This window comes from Neolamprologus multifasciatus, chromosome 16 (genome assembly GCF_963576455.1).
Source record: "Neolamprologus multifasciatus chromosome 16, fNeoMul1.2, whole genome shotgun sequence".
Taxonomy (NCBI): domain Eukaryota; kingdom Metazoa; phylum Chordata; class Actinopteri; order Cichliformes; family Cichlidae; genus Neolamprologus; species Neolamprologus multifasciatus.
Window position 1 is genome coordinate 14,658,187 of NC_140454.1, and position 22,697 is coordinate 14,680,883.

General features: G+C 42.2%; 2 protein-coding genes across 5 annotated transcripts; one reads left to right on the forward strand and one right to left on the reverse strand.

Annotated features, from left to right (window-relative positions):
* The first annotated feature begins 1,077 nt into the window (after positions 1 to 1,077).
* Positions 1,078 to 11,066, forward strand: lamp1b (lysosomal associated membrane protein 1b). Of its 2 annotated transcripts, XM_085135486.1 has the most exons (7): positions 1,078 to 1,182; positions 1,397 to 1,494; positions 4,728 to 4,903; positions 4,994 to 5,122; positions 5,244 to 5,310; positions 10,487 to 10,654; positions 10,739 to 11,066. In XM_085135486.1, exons 2-7 carry the CDS (start codon positions 1,434 to 1,436, stop codon positions 10,876 to 10,878), a joined length of 741 nt encoding a protein of 246 aa, XP_084991612.1. In that variant the 5' UTR covers positions 1,078 to 1,182; positions 1,397 to 1,433; the 3' UTR covers positions 10,879 to 11,066. The 2 variants fall into 2 exon arrangements, with proteins under 2 accessions (XP_084991612.1, XP_084991611.1); XM_085135485.1 differs by having other exon boundaries at positions 1,109 to 1,494.
* A 1,851-nt stretch (positions 11,067 to 12,917) lies between these two features.
* On the reverse strand, positions 12,918 to 22,676 carry LOC146500465 (growth hormone-regulated TBC protein 1-A-like). Of its 3 annotated transcripts, XR_014869806.1 has the most exons (9): positions 19,626 to 22,676; positions 18,963 to 19,111; positions 18,705 to 18,863; positions 18,490 to 18,614; positions 18,144 to 18,240; positions 17,379 to 17,551; positions 17,101 to 17,286; positions 16,668 to 16,826; positions 12,918 to 16,313 (listed from the first exon to the last, which is right to left on the reverse strand). XR_014869806.1 is itself a non-coding variant. In XM_085135478.1 (8 exons), the coding sequence occupies exons 1-8, from the start codon at positions 19,685 to 19,687 to the stop codon at positions 16,725 to 16,727; spliced, it is 1,050 nt and encodes a 349-aa protein (XP_084991604.1). In that variant the 5' UTR covers positions 19,688 to 22,676; the 3' UTR covers positions 12,918 to 16,724. The 3 variants fall into 3 exon arrangements, 2 of the variants coding, with proteins under 2 accessions (XP_084991604.1, XP_084991603.1); XM_085135478.1 differs by having other exon boundaries at positions 12,918 to 16,826; positions 18,963 to 19,108; XM_085135477.1 differs by having other exon boundaries at positions 12,918 to 16,826.
* Between the last annotated feature and the right edge of the window lie 21 nt (positions 22,677 to 22,697).

Genomic DNA, 22,697 nt, shown 5'->3' on the forward strand with positions numbered 1-22,697 from the left:
TTACACCTGCCTCTAATTAGTCCAACTCCATTCCAGCCATTGGCTCACCAAAAATGTGACACACACACACAAAACCACTCCCAGCTTCACACAATAATATGGAGCTGAATTAACACAGGCACATTAGTCTACCATGTTACACTCTTTTTGGTCAGCGGTGGTTTTAACCATGGATCACTCCCAATGCTATTTTACCCAGGCTTTTTCTTATTGTTGAATCATGAACTCTGACAGTAATTGAGACATGTGAGGCCTGCGGTTCTTAAATTGTTATTCTGAGCTTTTTGTGACCTCCTAGATGAGTCACCAATGTGGTCTTGTAGTAATTTTGGTAGACCAGTCACTCCTAGGAGGGTTCACCACTGTTTCAAGTTTTCTCCATTTGTTGATAACAGGTCTCACCATGATCCACTGCAGTCCAAAAACCTAAATAGCTTTGTGACCCTTTCCAGACAGATAGGTGTCAGGGACTTGTTTCTGAGCTGTTTCTTTATGTTCTTGTATGCATTGCTTTTTGACATCTTTTAACCTACTTCACTTTGTCAAACAGGTTCTGTTTAAGGGATGATTGATTCAGCAGGTCTGGCGGCAATGAGGCTTGCGTGAGATCAGTGAAATGGAACACTGCTTTCCAAAAAAAAGTTATCAATCACACTTAAATCATGTTTTAACAAAGGTTGGGTGAATTGCTTTCTCATATATGCTGGGTAGGTTTGAATAGCTTCTTTCCCTTAATAAATGAAATTATCATTTAAAACTGCTTTTGTATTTATCTTTCTTTGTCTAATATCAAAATTAGTTTGATGATCTGAAACATGTGTGACAAATAACTACGTAAATGACTAATTAACTTAAAAAAAAAAAACCCTAGGAATCAGGAAAGGGGCAAATACTTTTTCACAGCAGTGTGTATAAATAAACTAACTATTTCTATGTCTATTTTTTTTTATGCTTCAGGATGATGATGTTCTCCTTCTGCTTTAAAGGTATATTTTATTATACACAGATGTGAAAAACATGTATCGACCCTTAAGTCTTCTGTTCGACAAATAAACAGGTTGTGTGGGGCTGCATTAGAAAACACGTGACTTTCTGGGTGTTTCTTAACACTCGTGTCACATGATCGTGCCAGTGTTTTTGTTAAGTGTTGAAGGCGAGTGCAGTTAACCGCACAGCTAGCAGGTAAAGAAGCAAGTTGGAATTACGTAGCCAGAAGCCGTTCAGGGTTTTGTTTTCAAGAGAAGCGCTTTGTCATTGCTCCAGATAAGCTCGCGAGACTTTCGTCTGTTTTCTTGCCGTTGTTGTGACGCTAACATTAGCCGAGCTAGCCCAGCGACTGCTAACATTAGCTAACTCCCTGCGCCGTTTGTTGTTGTGCTGCTGTGATTTCGCGCAGACAAGTGCTGAACCATCCCGAGGGAAACAACAGAAACATGGTGCAAATCTGTCGTGTCCAGTCATGGTTTGTGGGAGTAACGCCACTCCTCATTTTCGGTGAGTATTTTGTTTCGGTTTAGTTCACATTAGTAACAAGATTACAAAATCCCAAGATCTGAAATTAGCAGCACTCCAACGTTTACACCAACGCTGCTAACGCTACACGCTAATGGTTTAAAACTTATTGGTTTAGCTAAATAATTAAAGTGTTCCTGTGGTAAAATCAGCGTTTTAAACACTTAAACAAACTTGAGTGCCGCCTTATAGTGGGGAAAATAGATGACAACGAATGTGCTGAAGCGTCGTTTGGGTGTTTTCTTCCTTATTACCTGTCCTTTGTCTAGTAGCAAGGAAATCTAGGGCACATACATACAGCATTTGTGCCTAAAAAAGAAGCTTAAACCAAATTAGGTGTAAAGATTAATGATTATGGTTATGGGTGCTCAGTTATTGTATGTAAGTGGGTGTTTAGATTTAGTATGAGGCTTCACGTTCTGGTTTTACAATGTTGTCAGTTTTTGAGGTTTCCTTTAGTGGCGATTTAAATGTACAGTAAGTCTTTTTTTTTTTTTTTAAAGTTTTATATATGTGTGTGTGTGTGTGTGTGTAACACCCATCACGCCCCTGCGGGCGGTTTATCCTTCAAGCTCGGGTCCTCTACCAGAGGCCTGGGAGCTTGAGGGTCCTGCGCAGTATCTTAGCTGTTCCCAGGTCTGCGCTCTTCTGGACAGAGATCTCCGATGTTATTCCCGGGATCTGCTGGAGCCACTCGCCTAGCTTGGGAGTCACCGCACCTAGTGCTCCGATTACCACGGGGACCACCGATACCTTCACCCTCCACATCCTCTCGAGCTCTTCTCTGAGCCCTTGGTATTTCTCCAGCTTCTCGTGTTCCTTGTTCCTGATATTGCTGTCATTCGGAACCGCTACATCGATCACTACGGCCGTCTTCTTCTGTTTGTCTACTACCACTATGTCCGGTTGGTTAGCCACCACCATTTTGTCCGTCTGTATCTGGAAGTCCCACAGGATCTTAGCTCGGTCATTCTCCACCACCCTTGGGGGCATTTCCCATTTTGACCTCGGGACTTCCAGGTTATACTCGGCACAGATGTTCCTGTACACTATGCCGGCCACTTGGTTATGGCGTTCCATGTATGCCTTGCCTGCTAGCATCTTGCACCCTGCTGTTATGTGCTGGATTGTCTCTGGGGCATCTTTACACAGCCTGCACCTGGGGTCTTGCCTGGTGTGATAGACCCCAGCCTCTATGGATCTTGTACTCAGAGCTTGTTCTTGTGCTGCCATGATTAGTGCAACTGTGCTATCTTTCAGTCCAGCTTTGTCCAGCCACTGGTAGGATTTCTGGATATCAGCCACCTCCTCTATCTGCCGGTGGTACATACCGTGCAGGGGCCTGTCCTTTCATGATGGTTCCTCGTCTCCCTCCTCTTTCTTGGGTTTCTGCTGCCTGAGGTATTCACTGAGCACGCTGTCAGTTGGGGCCATCTTCGTGATGTATTCTTGGATGTTTGTTGTCTCATCCTGGACTGTGGTGCTGACACTCACCAGTCCCCGACCCCCTTCCTTCCGCTCAGCGTACAGCCTCAGGGTGCTGAACTTGGGGTGAAACCCTCCATGCATGGTAAGGAGCTTTCTTGTCTTTATGTCAGTGGCTTCTATCTCCTCCTTTGGCCAGCCTATTACCCCAGCAGGGTACCTGATCACGGGCAGGGCGTACGTGTTGATGGCCCGGATCTTGTTCTTACCGTTCAACTGACTCCTCAGGACTTGCCTGACCCTCTGCAGGTACTTGGTGGTTGCAGCTTTCCTAGCGGCCTCTTCATGGTTCCCATTCGCCTGCGGGATCCCCAGGTACTTGTAACTGTCCTCTATGTCTGCAATGTTGCCTTCTGGTAGTTCAATCCCCTCAGTTCTGACTACCTTCCCTCTCTTTGTTACCATCCGACTACACTTCTCCAGCCCGAACGACATTCCAATGTCATTGCTGTATAGCCTGGTAGTGTGGATCAGTGAATCGATGTCTCGTTCACTCTTGGCATACAGCTTGATGTCATCCATGTACAGGAGGTGGCTGACAACTGCTCCGTTCCGTAGTCGGTATCCGTAGCCAGTATCCGTAGCCAGTCTTGTTAATGATCTCACTGAGGGGGTTCAGGCCTATGCAGAACAGCAGTGGGGACAGAGCATCTCCTTGGTAGATCCCGCACTTGATGGTGACTTATGCACATATATGTGTGTGTGCTAGTAATTACATACACATAAAACTTAAAATGTGTTAGGACACATAAAACGGTCCAGTGCTTAAGTTTCTTTTTGAGCTGAATATGTGCTGAATTTGCTGTAGTCCCCCCCTTGAGGGAGCAGATGAAAGTACCTTCGCCAAGTACTCTGTTCTCCAGGCCGGCCAAACCAGGAGGTTGGAATTTCCAACTTCGTACTTGTATACAGCGCATTTGAACCCAAACCAGTTGTTTAAGAATGTGCTTGATAGTCATGGTTTACAGTAAATGCAAATAACCTTTCCAAGCTTGGCAGATGAATGAGAAAAAACCACTGAAAAGGCAAATGATGCACACTGAAGTTAAAATAAAGCCATACACCATAAACAGAAGACACTCTTAAAGTCTCAAGACTTTAATTTATGATAGTTTTGTTTTTTGTTTTTTTTAAATCACACGTACTAGTTTAATATTATACTTTAAAAGCCGAATCAACCACTGCACTCATGTTGTTTCTTGGAGTTTTTTCCTGTTGGTTGGATAGAACAAGAAAATTAATATTCAACATAATCCACACATTAATTTGAGAAGAAAATAACTGAGCTCAAGCCCTTTTTACTTCCCACTAAGCTCCTTTTTAATTTTCTGTCTCAGATTTGAAGTTGTTAGAATAATCTTTTGATGTGGGAGGCTACTTTCTTCCTTTTATTATCAGCTCATTGATGGGTCAAATTTCTACCTTTTCGTTTGTAAACCATCTGATTCAGTGAGTAATTGGGGAAAACAAAGTAGTCCTAAACATGTAGCCATGTGTTGATACATAGAGGCTTTTTGGAACACTTAGGCTATATGGAAGACTTAAAAACAAAAAAGTTGTATTCGATAGCACCAAAATTGATTCAAGTAATGGCACAAGGTGAAAATTGACTGTGGGCCCTTTTTATTTACTGCATACTATTAATATCAATGTTTATCTCATATTTATTTTTAGTTTTGGACATTTTGAAGCTTTGTAGTCTTTGACTTGTAAACAATTGTGTTTTGCAGTGACTGTCCTGCACCAGGGCTTTGCTACTGTTGCCCCGCCCACTCCCGCACCACACAAAGAACCCGGAAGACCTGAAAGAGGACACTACAACGTCACGAATAACGGCACCATCTGTTTAATGGCATACATGGGCCTCCAGCTCAACATCTCATACAACTCCACCTCCCAGAAAAAGGTACCGCAATAAAACCTGCACGTAACTGATAGGCGAATGCCACAGGTTAAAAGTATTTGGACAAATAACGTTTCATGATTTTCTTTACAGGTTGTCCAGGATGTGATGAACTTACAGCCCAATTTGACAAAGCACTCTGGATCATGTGATTCTGAGATCGCCTCCCTGCAGCTCACAGTGGATGCTGTTAAAACCAACCTCATCTTTGTCTTCACTATGGTGAGTTTCTGTTTTCATCATGTACTTCCTAAAGAAGCCACTAGATGGCAGCTGGAGCTTGAAGTTAACCTGCTCTAATCCAGTGGCGCTCACTTGGATGTACTTTTGTTTTTTCCACTAGAACTCCACATCCAACAAGTACCACTTAAGTGAAGTGACCGTGTCAGCGGCCTGGCCAGACATGAAAGGTGAGGCTCCTCAACTTCTTAGGTTGTATCCAGGTAGTCTGTATCTGATTAATGAACATGTGTTCAACCTATTTTGTGACCTACTCTTCAGTGTAGTCCACACACACACACACACATGTATATGTATAAACTAGGTGTGAGTGGTCACGTGTTGCTTAGGTCCTTGTCTAATCAGTAATATTGTGATGGGATCTGAAGCAGACTAAAACACATTGAAAATGCATTTGCATTGATGTCAGACCAAGCCGCATCATGGTGTAAAGGTGCTTCCAAAATGGACACAGCGTTCATTGCACTTGCTCATTGGTTTGAGGGAAGTTTCAGTTTCAGTTCAGTTTCAGTTTTATTTGTCATATGCAAGTTAGCACAGGGTCAACATTGCAATGAAATGTGTTTTACGAGCAGCAGTCACTCAGCAGCATGATATAGTAGGAGAAAATATAATAAAATAAAATATAAAAATATAAAAATAGTAGGGCGCAAAATATTAGAGAGACATGGTAAAAGAGAAAAGATGACTAAATATATATGTATCTATAAATATAAATATATGTACACTAGTGATTAAATAAGAAAATCTTGAAAGAAATATGACGGGAGGGTAGATGGGATATTGCACAGGAATGAGCAGCAGAAAATTACAGTATTGCACTTTTAAATATAAATATCAATGACAATAAAGTGAAGTGACCAGTGCAGATTAAACAGAGTACTTGTGAAGCTGCAGGGTAGCTTCTGAGTGCTGTGTTGTGTGTGTTTAAGTGTTGTGGTTGAGGTGTCGTACGGCTTGGTGGTAAAAACTGTTTTTAAGTCTTGTAGTCCGAGCAGACAGACTCCTGTAACGTCTGCCAGATGGTAACAAGGAGAACAGCTGATGTGCTGGGTGGCTGTGGTCCTTGATGATGCTGTGTGCTTTACGGAGGCATTGCTGGAGGTAAATGTCCTGAATGGCAGGAAGCCTCGTGCCAGTGATGTGCTCTGCTGCCTTCACCACCCTCTGTAGTGCTTTACGGCTGCTGGCAGAGCAGCTTCCGTACCAAACTGTGATGCAGCTCGTCAGCAAGCTCTCGATCGTACACCTGTAGAAATTTGAGGTGATGTTGGCGTTCATGCTAAACTTCCTCAGCCTCCTCAGGAAGTAGAGCCGCTGGCGAGCTTTCCTGATAGCAGTGTCTGTGTGAAGGGTCCAGGAGAAGTCCTCGGTGATGTTGACTCCAAGGAACTTGAAGCTGCTGACCCTTTCGACCTTGACACCGTTGATGTGGATGGGCTGGTGTTCTCTGACTGGTCGTTTCCGGTAGTCCACTATCATCTCTCTAGTTTTGCTGATGTTGAGAGTCAGGTTATTTTCCAGACACCACTCGTACAGCGCCATCACCTCCTCTCTATAGGCCGTCTCATCATTGCCTGTGATGAGGCCTATGATGGTTGTGTCATCAGCAAACTTGATGATGGTGTTGGACTCGTGTTTAGCAACACAGTCGTGTGTGAACAGGGAATATAGGAGGGGGCTAAGCACACAATCCTGTGGCGTACCTGTGTTTAAGATGAGTGATGAGGAGGTGTGCTTACCAACTCTCACCACCTGGGGCCTGTTTGTGAGGAAGTTTAGAATCCATCTGCAGATCGGTGTTCCCAGCCCAAGGTTGACGAGCTTCGTGGCAAGTTTCGAGGGGATGATGGTGTTAAATGCAGAGCTGTAGTCGATGAAGAGCATCCTTGCATATGTATTCCCTTTTTCCAGGTGAGTGAGGGTGGTGTGCGTTGCCAGGGCGATGGCATCCTCTGTGGCTCTGTTTGTCCGATAGGCGAACTGAAGAGGGTCCAGTGTGTCAGGGAGGGAGGAGCAGATGTGACCTTTGACCAGCCGCTCCAGGCACTTCATGATGACTGATGTCAGTGCAACAGGACGGTAGTCATTCAGACAGGAGACCACTGATTTTTTTTGGGAACTTTGTGAGGATTTACCTTTTTAAAGGTCCATCTCACAGCTTCTGTTCTCAGAGTTAAAGTTGCAACCTCACTGTCCTCCTGAGGGTAGAGGATCTGCTCTCTGTTGTCTGCATCAAAACGAGCATAGAAGTTGTTGAGCTCGTCTGCGAGAGATGCAGTGGGCTGAACACTGACTGTGTTGACCTTCTTGTAGTCAGTGATGCAGCGCAGTCCATTCCACAGTCGCCTGGTGTCAAAGCTGTGGTAGCTGGACTCCATTTTGTCCCTGTAGTCCTTTCTGGCCTTTTTTTATGGACTTTCGGAGGTCATACCTGGCTGCTTTATAAGCATCAGCATCCCCGGAGTTAAAGGCAGAGGTCCGCACTTTTAGCTTGGCGCGAACGTCTTTATTTACCCAGGGTTTCTGATTTGGATATATGCGGACAGTGGTTTTTGTGATGATGTCATCCATGCACTTTCCAATATATCCAATGACAGAGTCTGTGAGTTCATTGATGTTGCCATCAGCTGCATCCACAAATATCTGCCAGTCAGTTGTCTCAAAGCAGTCCTGCAGGACCTCCTCAGCCTCACTGTCCCATTTGTAAATAACCCTGGAAGCTGGTTTTTCCTGTTTCAGTCTTTGTCTGTATGCAGGCAGCAGCAGTATGGAACAATGGTCTGCCTTACCAAAAGCTGGGCGGGGGAGGGGTTTGTAGCACTCTTTGAATGGAGTGTAACAGTGGTCCAATGTTTGATCACCTCTTGTGGGGAAGGAGATGTGCTGATAGTATTTGGGGAGAACCTTCTTCATGTTGGCTCTGTTGACGTCTCCCAGCACAATAAAGGCAGCTTCTGGATTTTTGTTCTCAAGTCCAGTAATGATGTCATACAGTTCGTCCATAGCCGTAGTTTTATCAGCATGTGGAGGAATGTAAACAGCTGAGAGGAGAACTGAGCTGAACTCCCTCGGGAGGTAAAAAGGCCTGACTTTAATGGTCAGTAGTTCGAGGCTCTGAGAGCAGTAAGTTTTTAAGATACATGCATCTCTAGCCCACAAGGAGTTAACCATAAAGCACACCCCTCCTCCCCTTTTCTTGCCTGAGTCCTTCGTTCGGTCTCCCCGGTAAACAGTGAATCCATCCGGCCTGATGGCGCAGTCGGGGACGCTGGGCTCCAGCCATGTCTCTGTGAAGGCCAGAACGCAGCAGTTCCTGATGTCTTGTTGGTGTTTAATCCGTGCACGCAGCTCGTCAAGTTTGTTGTCCAGAGACTGGAGATTCGCAAGCAGGATGCTGGGGAGAGGTGGCTTGCTGTTTCTCTTTCGCGTTCGGCACAAAACTCCGGCACGTTTCCCCCTCTTTGTTTTCCCTCGACGTCGCGCAAGTAAACAAAGGATCCCAGGCAGCAGAGCGTCCACGGAGTCGAAGCCCGCTGTAAAGTCCGAACTGGCTGACGAACGTAGCTCCAAAAGCGTTTGTCTGTCATACTGAGTGTATGATCGCGCTGTGCGCACAGAAATTGAAAGCAGAACAAAATAAATAATAACATTTTTGCTGAGATGACTGGGAGCTCTCGTCGGTGCAGCCATCTTACGGCGCAACCGGAAGTAATTGCAGTGGACATAGCAATATAGGCGGGGTTTAAATGGTTCAAATGTCAGTGTGTTTTCTGTACCTCCTTTCATCAATACATCAAGGATTTTCTTAGATCTGTTGAGTTATTTGCAGCAAGGCACAACAAATCATTGCTGTTTTCTTGTATTGCTCACCTACACCAAGCTGCTCAAGTTTTAAAATACACACTGAGTGTGTGTGCTTGGATGAGAATCCATTTCTATGAAAGAGTTTTCTTTCTGTAGCATCACCTTGGATGCATGTGAACTAATTCAGTGAATTCAGACACAGATAACAACTTTTTCCTGGTCTCCCAGATACCCGCTGGACACCTTGTTTCTTTTGGTGACGTAGGCAGTTGTCACAGCGGTCAGAGTTCACGTTTGTTTGGTGTTTGTTCAGATTAAACAAATTAGCCAGATTTCTTTGCTCCTGAGCTGCACACCAGACATTTCCCAGTGCAACAACGGAGCACAATTGTGTTTCAATAGCCATTTATAAATATTGTTTTTCACAAGTGCACTGCGTGCTGACAGATGTTATGATATTGGTCATGCAGTTGACAGTTGAATTGTTTTTGATCATCAATCGGTACCACTTGAAGTCTGTCACACTTCAAGTGGATTCAATTTGATTCAATTGTAGTTTAGTTCAGTTTTATTTTTATAGCACCAAATTATAACAGTGGTCACCTCAGTCACCTGCACTGTCAAGGCTGCAAGATGAAGACCCTACAGTATTCAGGAGTAAACCCCAACAATCAGATGAATCCTTATGAGCAAGCACTTGGCGACAGTGGGAATGAAAAACTCCAGGAGAGCCAGGCTCAGGGAGGGTTGTGCATTTTCCATGACCGAAGCACATCTGTGCTGTTACTATGATAGATGCTCATATTGTTTTAAAAGTTTCAGGTAAAGAGATCAAAGTATGGGTGAGTAAACACTGTGAATGAAACCCTCAGGCTTCAGACTGCTCGAAAAGATCGGTTTGAGACAGTTGTTTTTTCAACCCTCAGCTCTGGATGATGCCACGAAATGTGCAAATCCTTGAATTAAGCACACAGCTTTCCCCATCTGCTGTGCAGACCTCTTGTTTATGGGGTGCAGAAAACAGTGACCCACAAAAAAAATGGAGCTGTAAACTGGCTCTCTTCAGTTAATTTAAAGCAGCTTTCATTGCTCAGATTATCGAGAATGTTGTTCTGCTGTGGTGTCTCTCTTCATTGTTTACTGAGGTCACATACATTAAAACAGACTACAGGTTGTAGTTTTGTAGTAATTATGGTGAAGGTGGAAAAAAAGCAGTATGGAAAATTAAGTCCTTATCTTTGTGTTAAAGTCACAGTGAAACTGAAACTGTAGTGTTTCCGTGCACTGACACATTTGCAGGTCATGCAGAAAATGCGGGCAGGTTTAAGCATTGTGGGCTTACCTCAAACTGTAAGACACACTTTATTGATTTAAATTTCATTTACCAGAAGATAACTGATCAACAAACACACCGAATCTGAACTTTATTAACATGTAGTTCATTTAAATTTCTCTCTCATAATCATTTTTTTTTCTTCTTATATGAATCTGTTTTCGCACTTAATACACTTCTCATGTCCATTCTGTTTTCTGCTTTAGAGCCTATTTCAGTCCATAACAGCAATCTGGACTACCTGCGGGGAACCGTGGGGTACTCGTACTACTGCCGTGACGAGCAAACTCTAAACGTGGTCCAGAATTTGTCCATCAACACCTTCCAGTTGCAGGTGCAGCCTTTCGCTGTTAAAGGAGATCAGTTTGGAGCAGGTAAACACTTCCGCCTAGTAGAGTGTGATCAAAACGCATCATCTCCTCCTTGTCCTTTCTCACGTGTCCTTTTCTGTCTATCAGCTGAGGAATGTCAGCTGGATGAAGATGACATGTTGATCCCCATTGTAGTCGGAGCAGCTTTAGCGGGGCTCGTTGTCATCGTGCTCTTGGCCTACCTCATTGGGAGGAAGAGGAGTCACGCTGGCTACCAGAGCATCTGAGGTCTCTCCTTACTCACATGTTGTCAGAGGCCTGAACGCGGCCCTACCCTACCTGAAAATTAACCACTGTCTTTCGAGACTTAAAGCTCAGCCCTCTTTCCCTCTGCCACTCCATGTTTCTCTCCCTGCCTCTGTGTGTGTGTGTGTGTGCTGTTCTTTGCCCTCATAAGTAACACTAATTATTATCACCTTGTTGAGGTTCATATGTGCTTTCTGAACTGACCCGCTCTTTCTTAAAAAAGGGAATTATTTAGAAGATTGTAATGAAATGAGGCCAACTTCTGACTGGTACTATGTAAAGGAGGGGATGCATGTTTGCAGAGGGTCAATTATAGTCCTCGAGTTGCTATTTATGATTTCTGTGAAAGGAATTTTGAGGGATTTAGAAACTGGGGTTTGTCTGTTATGGAATGACCATTTTTATTGGTCCAGCATAAAATGAGGTTTGCTGTTACAAAGGGAATATTTCTGCCAGTTATACTTAAACTACGTCCGACAGTTGAGAGCTGAACTGATTATTTACCTGCAAGCTGTATGCACGTTTGAAAGAACATATTTAGAAACACAATAACCTAATCCTAAAAAGGATGTGTGAGGAGTCCTCTTGTAGCTCTAAGATGCATTTTAGAATTAACTTTCTTTTTTTAAGCAGGGTTAGTGTTTCAAAGCTTTTCACTCCCTCTTTCGGACACACAGCATATTTTCTGTTGTGAGTCAATTTTAGCTTCATTCAGCTTGTGGAAATGGACTCATTTGCTTGCTTTCAGAGTTATGAGACACATTTATATTTACTAAATTTAAAGCTACAGCCAGAAGACTTAACGTGACATTAAAATTGGAAACGGAAACCCTTAAAACTCTGAGTAAACCATTAACCTTGTACACACTCTGAACTTTATTGAGTGTGAAATTAGTGAATACGCCTGGCCAGGCTCGTACTCCCACTGTAAAATACCTGTGTATTATTTTTACATTGGATGAGTTGGTCACCTCATGTGTTGCGGCCGTTAAGGCACAGGTAGCCTTTGCAGTATTTTTCTGAATGGCAACTGTCACCACTCACAATACCGCGACATAAGCGCTGATATTGAAAGAGAAAACGTCGAAACCGAAAGCAAGGATTTTCCTGAAAGTTTTTTGCACGAGGTCACCACTTGCAGCATCTCCCTGCATATATCTGCACGATCGTACAGTTGTGTCTTCAACTCATCTGCGGCGGTCGTGGCGCAATGTGCAACGACAACAAAATGGCAACAGGGGCCAGTGGTTGTGATATCATTTCCGGCACGCACCGCTGTTCAAGGGGGAGCATTAAAACACTGACCTTTGTTACCTTCAGTACCTTCTCCTCTTGCTTCCGTTCTTAACCAACATGCAGTCTTTGGCTATAGCTTTGCACGGACCAGCCACAGCATCAAAACCACTGGCAGCTGAAGTGAACCGTGGTGTTTATTTAATTTCAGTGCAGTATTCTGCTGGGAAGGGTTTGGCACTACAAGTCACGTGGAAGTTTCTGTAGCTTGAGTTAAAGGCAACTGGACTTCTTTTGCAGGGACTTTGAAGCTTCTTCATTTCTAAAAGCTGGTGGAGAGTCATAGTTGACTTCTGATCAAGTACTAAAAAAAAAAAAAGGAACCCTTAGAGCTAAAAAAGAAAATCCAGCTGCCTTCAACTGAAGTCAAGACCATTTGTGTCGATGTTACTTTAATCTGCAGCATAAACCTTACTGGAAATTCAGCACAAACCAGGATAGCATCTGCATCTCCCTGGAGAACAATTCACCAGACTACGCTCTAGAAACATTTCATGAATGGCTTGAGGAACATGACAAAGTGCCAAAGGTGTTATCCTGGCCCTCAAGCTCCCCAAAGCCCAAACAGATGTGCCAGAAATGCAATGCACATCTGTTACCATGTCAGTGTCCCAACAGTCAATAGTAAATGATCTGATACTTATATAGTTCTTTGCTACTGAATTTGAGCTCTCAAAGTGCTTCCTACTACAAACCTCATTCAGCCATTCACACACATTCATAGGAGTGCTTTTTTTTTTTCTATGACTAAGCACTTTTTAATCTAACCTAACACACACTCCCAGTCTGAGAAACTCAGGGTTCAGCATCTGGCCTGAGGATTGCCCAAAGATTGAATCAACGATCTCCTGCTTAACAGATGACCTACTCGGCGTCCATGCCACTGACTCTATTTTGGTGGCACAAGGGGGATGTGCCAATTTAGATATCTGGTTTTAAAGTTGTGGCTGACTAGTGTATATTTACTGTGTAGATAAAGAAACAGTTGACACAAAAGAAAACAAAAAAAAAAAAAAAGTTTATTTCCCACAAGGCTGATAGTCACTCCTATGAATTCTGTTGTTACAACACAACCAAAACAGGATCTAACAGCATTGTTGGTTTAAATGAAGCCCAAAGCCTAAACATCTCTGTAGGAACTTAACAAAATTCCTACAGAGATGGTTTTGTTTTGCTTGGGATGTTGGTTCCTGAAAGAAAAGCAGTTTAACTGAAGTCCTGAGAAACAGCCACGTGTCATTATTAAAAAGGCCAAAGTGCTCTGGTCAGTGTTCATCAGTGCCTTCCCAGCTGTAACATGGATGGGATTCAAGTAATGCTAATATCACACAGGAACTCGCTCACTCACCTACACTGTGCTGCCATAACTGAGACATGTTTGTGTCTCCCGTAGCCTTCGTGTACTGTTACTACCATAAATATGCATTGTTCGATGTAGTAGGAAAAAGCACAGATAATTTGTGTTTTTGTGGTTTTTTTCCCGCCTCCCTCATGTTAATACTCATGTAGTTATTTAATAAAGTTTTATTAGATTTGTCTGAACTTTTTTTTTTTTTAAGGAGAGGTCAATAAAAGTGATGAATGAGGCCATCTGACTCTGTTTTGCCTTCATGCTGTTTGTTAGCAGACAAACCTGTTCCCTGTTGGGTTTTTATTTGTTTGGGCTCCTTAGAAGCGGATGTTCATTATTTGACAAGGAAGGTATTGAATACCATCAAAGACTAAATTCCAATATCATTTCTTTTAGAGAATACAAACATATTTACTGTGTTTTAACCACAGTTTTGACATTTGAATAAAGTTAAAAGAACAAAGCAAATAGCCAAGTTCACATGAACATGGTGTTTGACTGTCAAAGCAGTCCCCGAGCAACAGGGAGCCTGTTTCAACACACATGTTGACTAAATAATGTAAATGTCACTAGGAAACAGCAAATTTGCATCAGTCCATGCAGAGACTGGATCTGCAGGGTGCGGTCATGGAGGATACGACGCATCCTATAAGGCACAAAATGACTGAAAAAGGGATACAAAACCAGGTTATGTGATGCAATGGGAACATGAGGAAATGTAAAACAGTTACAAAGAGGTACTTTTACAACCCTGTGTCCATTAAAGGTGGGTGTGCCATGTACATAAAATTAATGGTGTAAAATCCACCAGTGTCACGTTTGATGTCTAATATTTTTGATAAATTATAGTGTTCAGATCATTTGCACATCATTTGCGTTCGGTTTTTACTTACATAGCGCCCCAACTTGTTTGGAAACTGTTTTTTTATAGCAGAGCCACCATCTCACAGTCTTATCCATAGCTGTTGGGGATTTGGGTTTACAAACATCAGCTATTCTATAGTTTGCATTTTAATTTAAAAAGTTGTTTATCTGTATTATCTACATTCATTTTGCATTTGAATATTTACTTATTGTACTTTATGATAGTTTACAGACTCTTATGGCTAGGGCTGTTGATATAACGATATATATCAGATGACGATATAAAAACGTTTATGCTATCGTTTGTTTCGTGGTGTCGCAAAATAAACTGTTTACGGCAATATTTTTTCATGGTTTTGATGGTCACTGTAGTGGCTATATTAATTTCTTAAAGTTCTCTCTTTGTCTTATATTTTATATAACCACACTACTGACAGACAAGCGCCTGTTTTTATGTGTTGTGGTTAGCAACAACGACGGTAACACCATCGCGTGTCCGCTTGTTTATGTTCCACATAAACCTTTCACAATAAAGCTCAAGATCCTGTTGAGAATTTTCAAAATAAACCGAATCACGTGAAAGAGCAGATTATTTACGGATGAGAATTAAAAAAAAGAGCCACCAGGTGCTAAAAAATAAACCTTAAACTCAAACGTTAGAACAGGCTTTTCCCCGCAGCACGCTGTGTAATAAATACTCACAAAGAAAACGGCGGCCTTTACAACTTATGTCTAAAAATGTATAGTTTCATGCATCGGTTAAAACACTCGACTCCAGCTACATGACGCGCAGCTGGAAACACTTCATGCAAGACGAGCTGCCCGAGATTCACAGAATTTACAGAAAATGTTACATTTTTGTGATTTATATCGTTATCGACGATAGAATTCTTATATCGGGATATGAGATTTTGGTCATATTGCACACAGCCCTAATTATGGCCTAGAAAAAGGGTCAGTGTATGCCTCTGCAGATTTCAGATCTTCTATCGTATTTAGTAAAAGATTGCAGATCCCAGTTTCCAGTTATAGTAACTGATTATCTATTTATAACAGAAACAAAGCACTGTGAGCTAAAACGAACAACATTATCTGTATCACTGAGGTAATTTGTCCAACACAGCAGTTGTAGACTTGCACTCATTGACCACTTAATTAGATAAACTCATTCAACTGCTCGTTAATGGAAATATCTAATCAGCGAATTGTGTGGCAGCAACTGTCATTCAGGCATGCAGACATGGTCGAGATGACCTGCCTGCAGTAATGCAAATAACAGAAGAGGAGCATCCCTTAACACACACCAAGATCACACCAAGTGCCACTCCTGCCAGCTAAAAAAAAGGCAACAGGTTATAATTACATGTGGTCACTGGAGCTGAACATTAGAAGACTGGAAAAATGTTTCCTGTTTCTGCTGTGACATTCAGATGGTAGGATCAGAGTTCACCCTAAACAACAAGAAAACATTTATCCATCCTTACTTCTCTCAGTGGTTCAATGGCTGTGGTGGAACACGAGATTCACAAATCCGACAGTCGCTGCTGAAAAATCTGCAGCAACTGTTTTGTGCATTCATTCAATATGGACCAAAATCTTTCCATGACTTTTATGAATCTGTACCATGAAATCCCACTCATTGCAAGGTGTACTTACTAAAGTGGCTGGTGAGCATATAACTTTAATAGCTTTGTAGACTGTGCCTGAATTCATGACTGACACACACAAATAATACTGATGCTACCATTTAGCAGAAGCATTCAGCAAAGTCAGGAAGCAGATGAGGTAAGTTAATGGGTTTTATTTTACAACAAAAAGTGGAAAATGAGACTGAGCTCCATAAATTTAAACAGAAACCACCACATTAAAAGTGTGACCCTTCAGCTTTATGTTCTCTTGTAAACAGTCCTAAAGGCAAGAGACAAAACAAAGAATTTCACATTAAAAATAAGTGATCCGTCCATAATCACCAAAGCAAAAGTGTTTTTAGAAAATACACATGTAAATGCTGTTTGGTGCGGCGTTATGATCTTAATGTACTTCTGTATATATAGCAGCAAATATAGTAGGTGAAAGATTGGAGTGTAAATCAAAAGAAAAGCCTCAGAAGCATAAGCCTTCATATTTAGATACCCAGTCTGCCAGATTAGTGTGTAACAAAGTATAAATCACAGAAGTAACCTGAAGAGTCACCAACATGTATGTTTCATACAGTTCCTATAGTCATGTTTCATACGTTCTTGACTGTACAGTGTTACTTACGCTGCCTGAGCCTTTGTTTTATTAAATCCAGTATAAGGGGAAAGTGTGTCCTGAACCTCATAGGTGTCGTGATTCCTCCTTGAGAATTTGTTGTCTGCATTTCTCTCTGAGTTTATCAACAGTCGACATCGACAGACTCTTAGGTTCCGTAAAGATCTTCTGCAAAGGAACATTTAAGGAGTGCTTAGGCTTACACAGACCTTTTTTCTACTCAAAATAAAAATAAAAACTACAATTAAAACTGTGTAAATACTTTTAACAGATTATCTTCTGCACAGTCTCGTGGATTGGTGAAGTTAGAATAGCTGAAATGTAGCACTTCCCCATGAATTTTTTTTCGGGAAGTATTCTTTTAAAAAGATGATTTATGACCATAAGTAGTGACATTTTTCTCTGGCCCCTTCCTCACCATCATTGTATTTGGCCATCTCACCTGCATAAAGGTGTGGCAGTCCAGAGTGAAAGCCCCAGAAGTGATCTGTTTGAAGCATTCACACACGTCAGGCAAAGAGCGCGCTCTCAGGATCTCTGTCTGGTGGTGAAGGATGAGAGTAAGAGCCACGCGGAAAAGTACTTTGGATCCCTCATAGAAAAGACAATCCCAGACCCGCAGAACAGTCTGCAAGAATAAGACAGAAGGTGGATGTCAGTTAAATTTTCGCCACATGCTTCTAGTTTGACCCCTCCACTAAAGCGCAGCTTTTGCCTCACCTCGATAGGGAGTACATCAATGTAGAGGCAGATAAACCAGCGAGACACCACCAGCGTCCATATGCCGGGATACTGGGCCATGAGCTGTCCTACTGCAGGAGCTTTGACCTTAACCAGCTCACCAAGGACCTCCTGGTCAGTCTTCAGACCCAACATGGCCGGGGTGTAGTAGTCTGCAACACATTCAGATGAATTCCTCCTTTTCTTTTGCACAATTGAAAGCCATTGTAGTGCATTTATTTATTATAGATAATATTTATTATTATGTAAACTTTGAATTACATTTATTTATTTAACAGCCCTCCTTAAGGAAAAGATCAGGCTAACTGATTATTATTTTATCCCCAGTACCTCAGAAAAACAGACTCACATGCTCACAGTTAATTTGCTGTTTAATAAACTGAACAGAAATAAATAATGATGGTCTGGAGCATTGTTTTATAAAAGAAGATCTCAAATTTTTATAGACCGAGTGTCAGTTTAGGAAGGCGCTATGATGCTATGAAGTAAAACGGAAGAGAAGCGCATCTTTGGTCTCGTTCTCTGCTGCCTTGACATTTTGCTGTACGTTTCCTTTGTTGTGGCTGCAAAATGTTAGCTGAGGCTGCCGCTGGCCCTCGACACGAGCACTGAAAACCCTGCATCTCTAAAGTGGAACTGGTTTAACCTATGGAGCAACAGTGCGGGGTAGGGGATGTTTGCTGTGGGGTAAACAAAAACAACAAAAGAGCTCTGAAAGGAAGCCGACGTTAACTGTCACCTTACCTGGGAGTATCCTGCCCACCAATGCATCCATAAGCCAGAAGGATTTCTCTTCATCTTTCGTGATGATCATGAGGTAGCCCGCAATGAAGTTCATGCCCTAAAAACGACAGAGAATGCTGTGGATCGCTTAGAATAAGAACTCCTGCTGTGTGTGCATACAGTATGCCAGGTTTTACATTGAATAAGTGCACTGACCGATATAAGAGCTAACAGATGAAGGTTAAGACGAAAATCCTACACATATATTGGTTAAATAAGGAAGAAGCCAGCCCTGATCTTTAGGTAAACAGACATGATCTTAAATAGAGGGAGAGTCAGAGCTTGTCGCTGACTGCATTTTCTTCACCTGACAGTAGCCCACTGTAGGATTATGGTGTCCGTAGGCCAGCAGCACATTGAACAGAGCCATCTGCATGCCTGGCTCTGCTTTGCTCTTGAACAGGATGTTGTCAGGAAAGGTCCTGTGCATATCTTTTAAAAAGCAGAGAGAGTGAGTGAATTATTGGGACATAATTTAAGCATTGAAAGAGCATGCTGTATGCTGCGACAGTTTTGGTGCACCTGTGTGAATGGTTTCTTTCAGCTTGGTGTCATGCTCCATGTCCAGCAGAGACTGGTAATAACCCGGCTTACTCTCCAGCTGTTCCTGGGCACCACTAGCCGCCATCCAGATCCTGGCACGGTGCTCATTAGGCACACCTTTACGAACAAACCTCTTCACTGCCAAAACATGTTTTATTATTAATTACCCATCACACGACCAGAGAGCTAGAACGAACAAGCAAACAAAACCCATGGAGGTGTATTTTGTTTTTGTACCTGTGAAGTTCTTCTCCACATGAGGCTTCTCCTGAAGGAGCTTTGACCATCTCATGGACCTCCTGTTGAGGACATCTACATACTGATTCATCATCTCCTTGTAGGAGTCGAAATCGCCACGTCTCTCAAAACCGTAGGCGTCAATCCTGCTGGGACAAATTCACACAGTTCTCCACCAGTGAAGGTCTACACATAACACTCATAGATGCTGTGAAATCAGGATTGCCAGTGGACCTGCTTGCTCCCCTCCCTTCTTTCATTCTCCTATTCAGTGATGGCAGACTCTAAAACTGCCTCCACTGGGTAGGGTTTCTGTAGCTGAGTGATCAAATGCTCCAGCTGGATGAATAGTTAAGTATTAAATTACTTCTTAGGGGAGCACGGAGAAAAATTCAAAACTCTGACAAGCTCCTGTCCCTTAAAAGCCAACAGGTGACAAACTTTAATGGTAGATTTACACGTTATAAGATGAAATGTGAAGTGGAAATACAAAAAGCTGAAGAGGAAGAAAGATGTTGTAAAAACAAGAAAAGGTTGCCAGTGAGGAAGCTGCAGGCAGATATGCTGTCTAAATAACACAGGCCGACAACAAAACAGACAAAAAAAGAAGCAAGAACCGAGAAAATGAACTTTTTAAAACTCAACGAAACAAACAAAGCTTACCTGTCACTGTCATCATAATCGGCCAGAGCCTGCATAGCATTTCCTTTCATTTCCCCATCCATTGTGTCTCATGTGCTAAAGGTAAAGTAGTCCAAGAAAGCAGAAAAAAAGAAAAGAAAAAGAAAAAACAACTGGGAGCAGGAAGCTTATTCCATTTTTATTCCCTGGAATAGAACCAGCTGCTGTCAAGGTAAATAACAAAGCGGTCTGAGTTTCCTATGGCTCACCTTACAGCAGCCACTGCTAAGAGGAGGAGCTAGTATGAAGAAACCCACAGGTAACAGCCACAGGCGTGTACTTCTGTTTGCACACAAAACAGTTGGAGGAAGAGACACTGTAGTGTTTGCTCTTATGTCCTCTGCTGGCTGTAATTCCAACATTTTATTAATTTCCTGCAGCAGGTAAAAATGTTATTTCTTTAAAAGGATTTGGAGCCAGACCCAAATTTCCAGTGTTTCAAAGCTGATCTGTTTGGCAGAAATATTATCAACACCGAGATGTTAGGTGGACTTAGCCAATATTTTATATTTGGAATACATTGTGTTCTGAAACGTGTAGCCCGAAGTAATGAATTATTAGACAGCATTACTGTGGATCAGTCTCACCTTACTTCAACATTATTTTTGACAAACACACAGACAGCTGGCATCTAAAAAGCCTGATATTTCCACCTGGAGCTGGTGGAAACAAAAGACTGTATATATAAGATGGACACATGCAATACACTCATTCCTTTCCATTCTGTTAATTTTAACTTGGCATATTTTTCGTGTTGTATGGCCATGTCCTGTGTTATAAAGTTTAATAAAGTTTAAACAAAAGACTAAAAAAGATGGGGATGGATGTAGCCTCCAGGTCTGAAAAATGACCTGAAATGCTGAAGTGCCTTAAACCTGCATTCTTCTTTTATGACCTCAGTAAGCCCACTGGTAGGTTCATGTTCTCGTTTGACACTTTTAAGTCTCAGTTTTAACACAAACTGACTCGTTTGCACACTCTAGTCCCAAATAGACTCAAAACTGGTAAATAAAACAGTGAACACATTAGGGCGTGGCTGCATTAGTTACTACAGTATGAGCGTGCAGTGTCACTCACCGCCTGTGATTTTAAAACACCAAGAATGCTCATCCTCAAGGCCCCAAAACAGGACTTTACAAACCATGGGTGATTTTATGGGGGGTTACAGCCATCTTTTATACACGGATTTTGGTCTACACTCCACACTCTGTTTTTAGCTTAATTGTCTCCAGTGTTGGGGAGTAACGGAATACATGTACCGCTGTTATGTATTTAAAATACAAAATATGAGTAACTGTATTCCGTTACAGTTACCATTTAAAAAGGTGGTATTTAGAATACAGTTACTTTGTTGAAATAAATGGATTACATGGCGGTATTTTCCTGTTTCATATTGTGGCGGGTCAGGCCTGTTTGGGTTTTGTTTGACAGCTACATTCTGTTGTTCCAGGCGGCAGCGTTATGGTTGCCATGGTTGCCATGGTTACAGGGTGACGCTCTTTCTCTGCGTGTTTCCTGGGTGAGAGAGCGCCTGTTGTTGTTGTGCTAAGCTAATAGGCAGAATGCTACAGGTATAGCCCTAAAGAATGTAGCATCATAGGCAGTGTAGTCCGTGCTGCAGGGAGAATGGACCGCCATACACGTTATGTGTCTGTGAGCGAGGGAGGGAGAAAAAGGAAAAGTACGAGCTGTCATCGAGCAAAAACGGGAGCTGGAAGCACGTAAATATAATAATAACCACTGCAGCCAAGAAGAGTGCCTGACGAGCCCAGTTGTAAGTAAGCTATTAAGACTCGACTGTACACCGTGTTCGTGTTTTCCTCCAAAAACAATAAGTTCTGTTGGAGCAGCCTTTCAACGCCTCTCTCTGTCTCTCGCTAGCAAAGTTGACCCAGACAACAAAGTAAAGCTAGTTTTCGGCTACGAGCCCTACACAGAACCCACCGTATTAGCCAGAGGTCCCTTTACTAAGTACTACGGTTCGGAGCTGCGGACCTTCAGTAAAAGTAATAAATCACAGCAATAGTACATTCATGTAGTTGTAAACAGCATGATAATATATTAAGTAATCCAAAGTATTTAGAATACGTTACTCTCATTGAGTAACGTAACGGAATACGTTACAGAATACATTTTGGGTCATGTATTCTCTATTTTCTAATCGAATACATTTTAAAAGTAACCTTCCCAACACTGATTGTCTCACCCTTTGGTGGGTAGTACAGTGCATAGAGTGACGGAGAAAGGCTCAAAGTGGACTCCAGTTGAGCTATAGTGGCACTCCACACGGAGTACTCTTAACAATATATGCGCATACAATTAGTTTAACTGCAAACAGATAAAAAAAATAACAGTCATGTGTCCTGTTTTGTGGAATCATATTCTGAAAGTAATCTGGATTTATCTCCTCTGTAACAACATTGTTGTACCTTCCTATTTCACTTATTTTTAGTCAGAAACTTAGGAGTACCGCAGTTATTAACAGAGCTTTTAGTTTCTAATTATTTACAAAGATGATCCCTGGAAATAAATAGATGAACCCTTAAGCCATTTTAGCCCTAAAAGAAACTTTGCTGGAGTTGAATTACTTCTGGTGAAAGAGTATTTTAATGATACTTGAATACATTTGATTGACCTATGAGGGTAGCTTAAATAATTCAACCTACAAACATAAATGTGACTTGCCTCTAGAAGTCAGCGTTCTGCGTGAGTTGCATATGATCCCAAAGCAGATGATGCCACACACCTGGCCACTTCAACTGCTTGTTAACAGAAATATCTAATCAGCCAATCACGTGGCAGGAACTCCGTGCATTTAGTTATGTAGACAAGGTCAAGGTGACCTGATGAAGCTTAATCCAAGCATCAGAATGGGGATGAACGGTGATTTAAGTGACAGGCTGGTCTGAAAAACTGCTGACCTACACAACCATGTCTTGAGTTTATAGAGAATTACCAGAAAAACAGAAAATATTAAATGAGAAGCAGTTTTCTGATATTTCCAAACATTCCTCCCCCCCCCCCCCCCCCCGCCCAGTGTCGACTTGCCTTCGC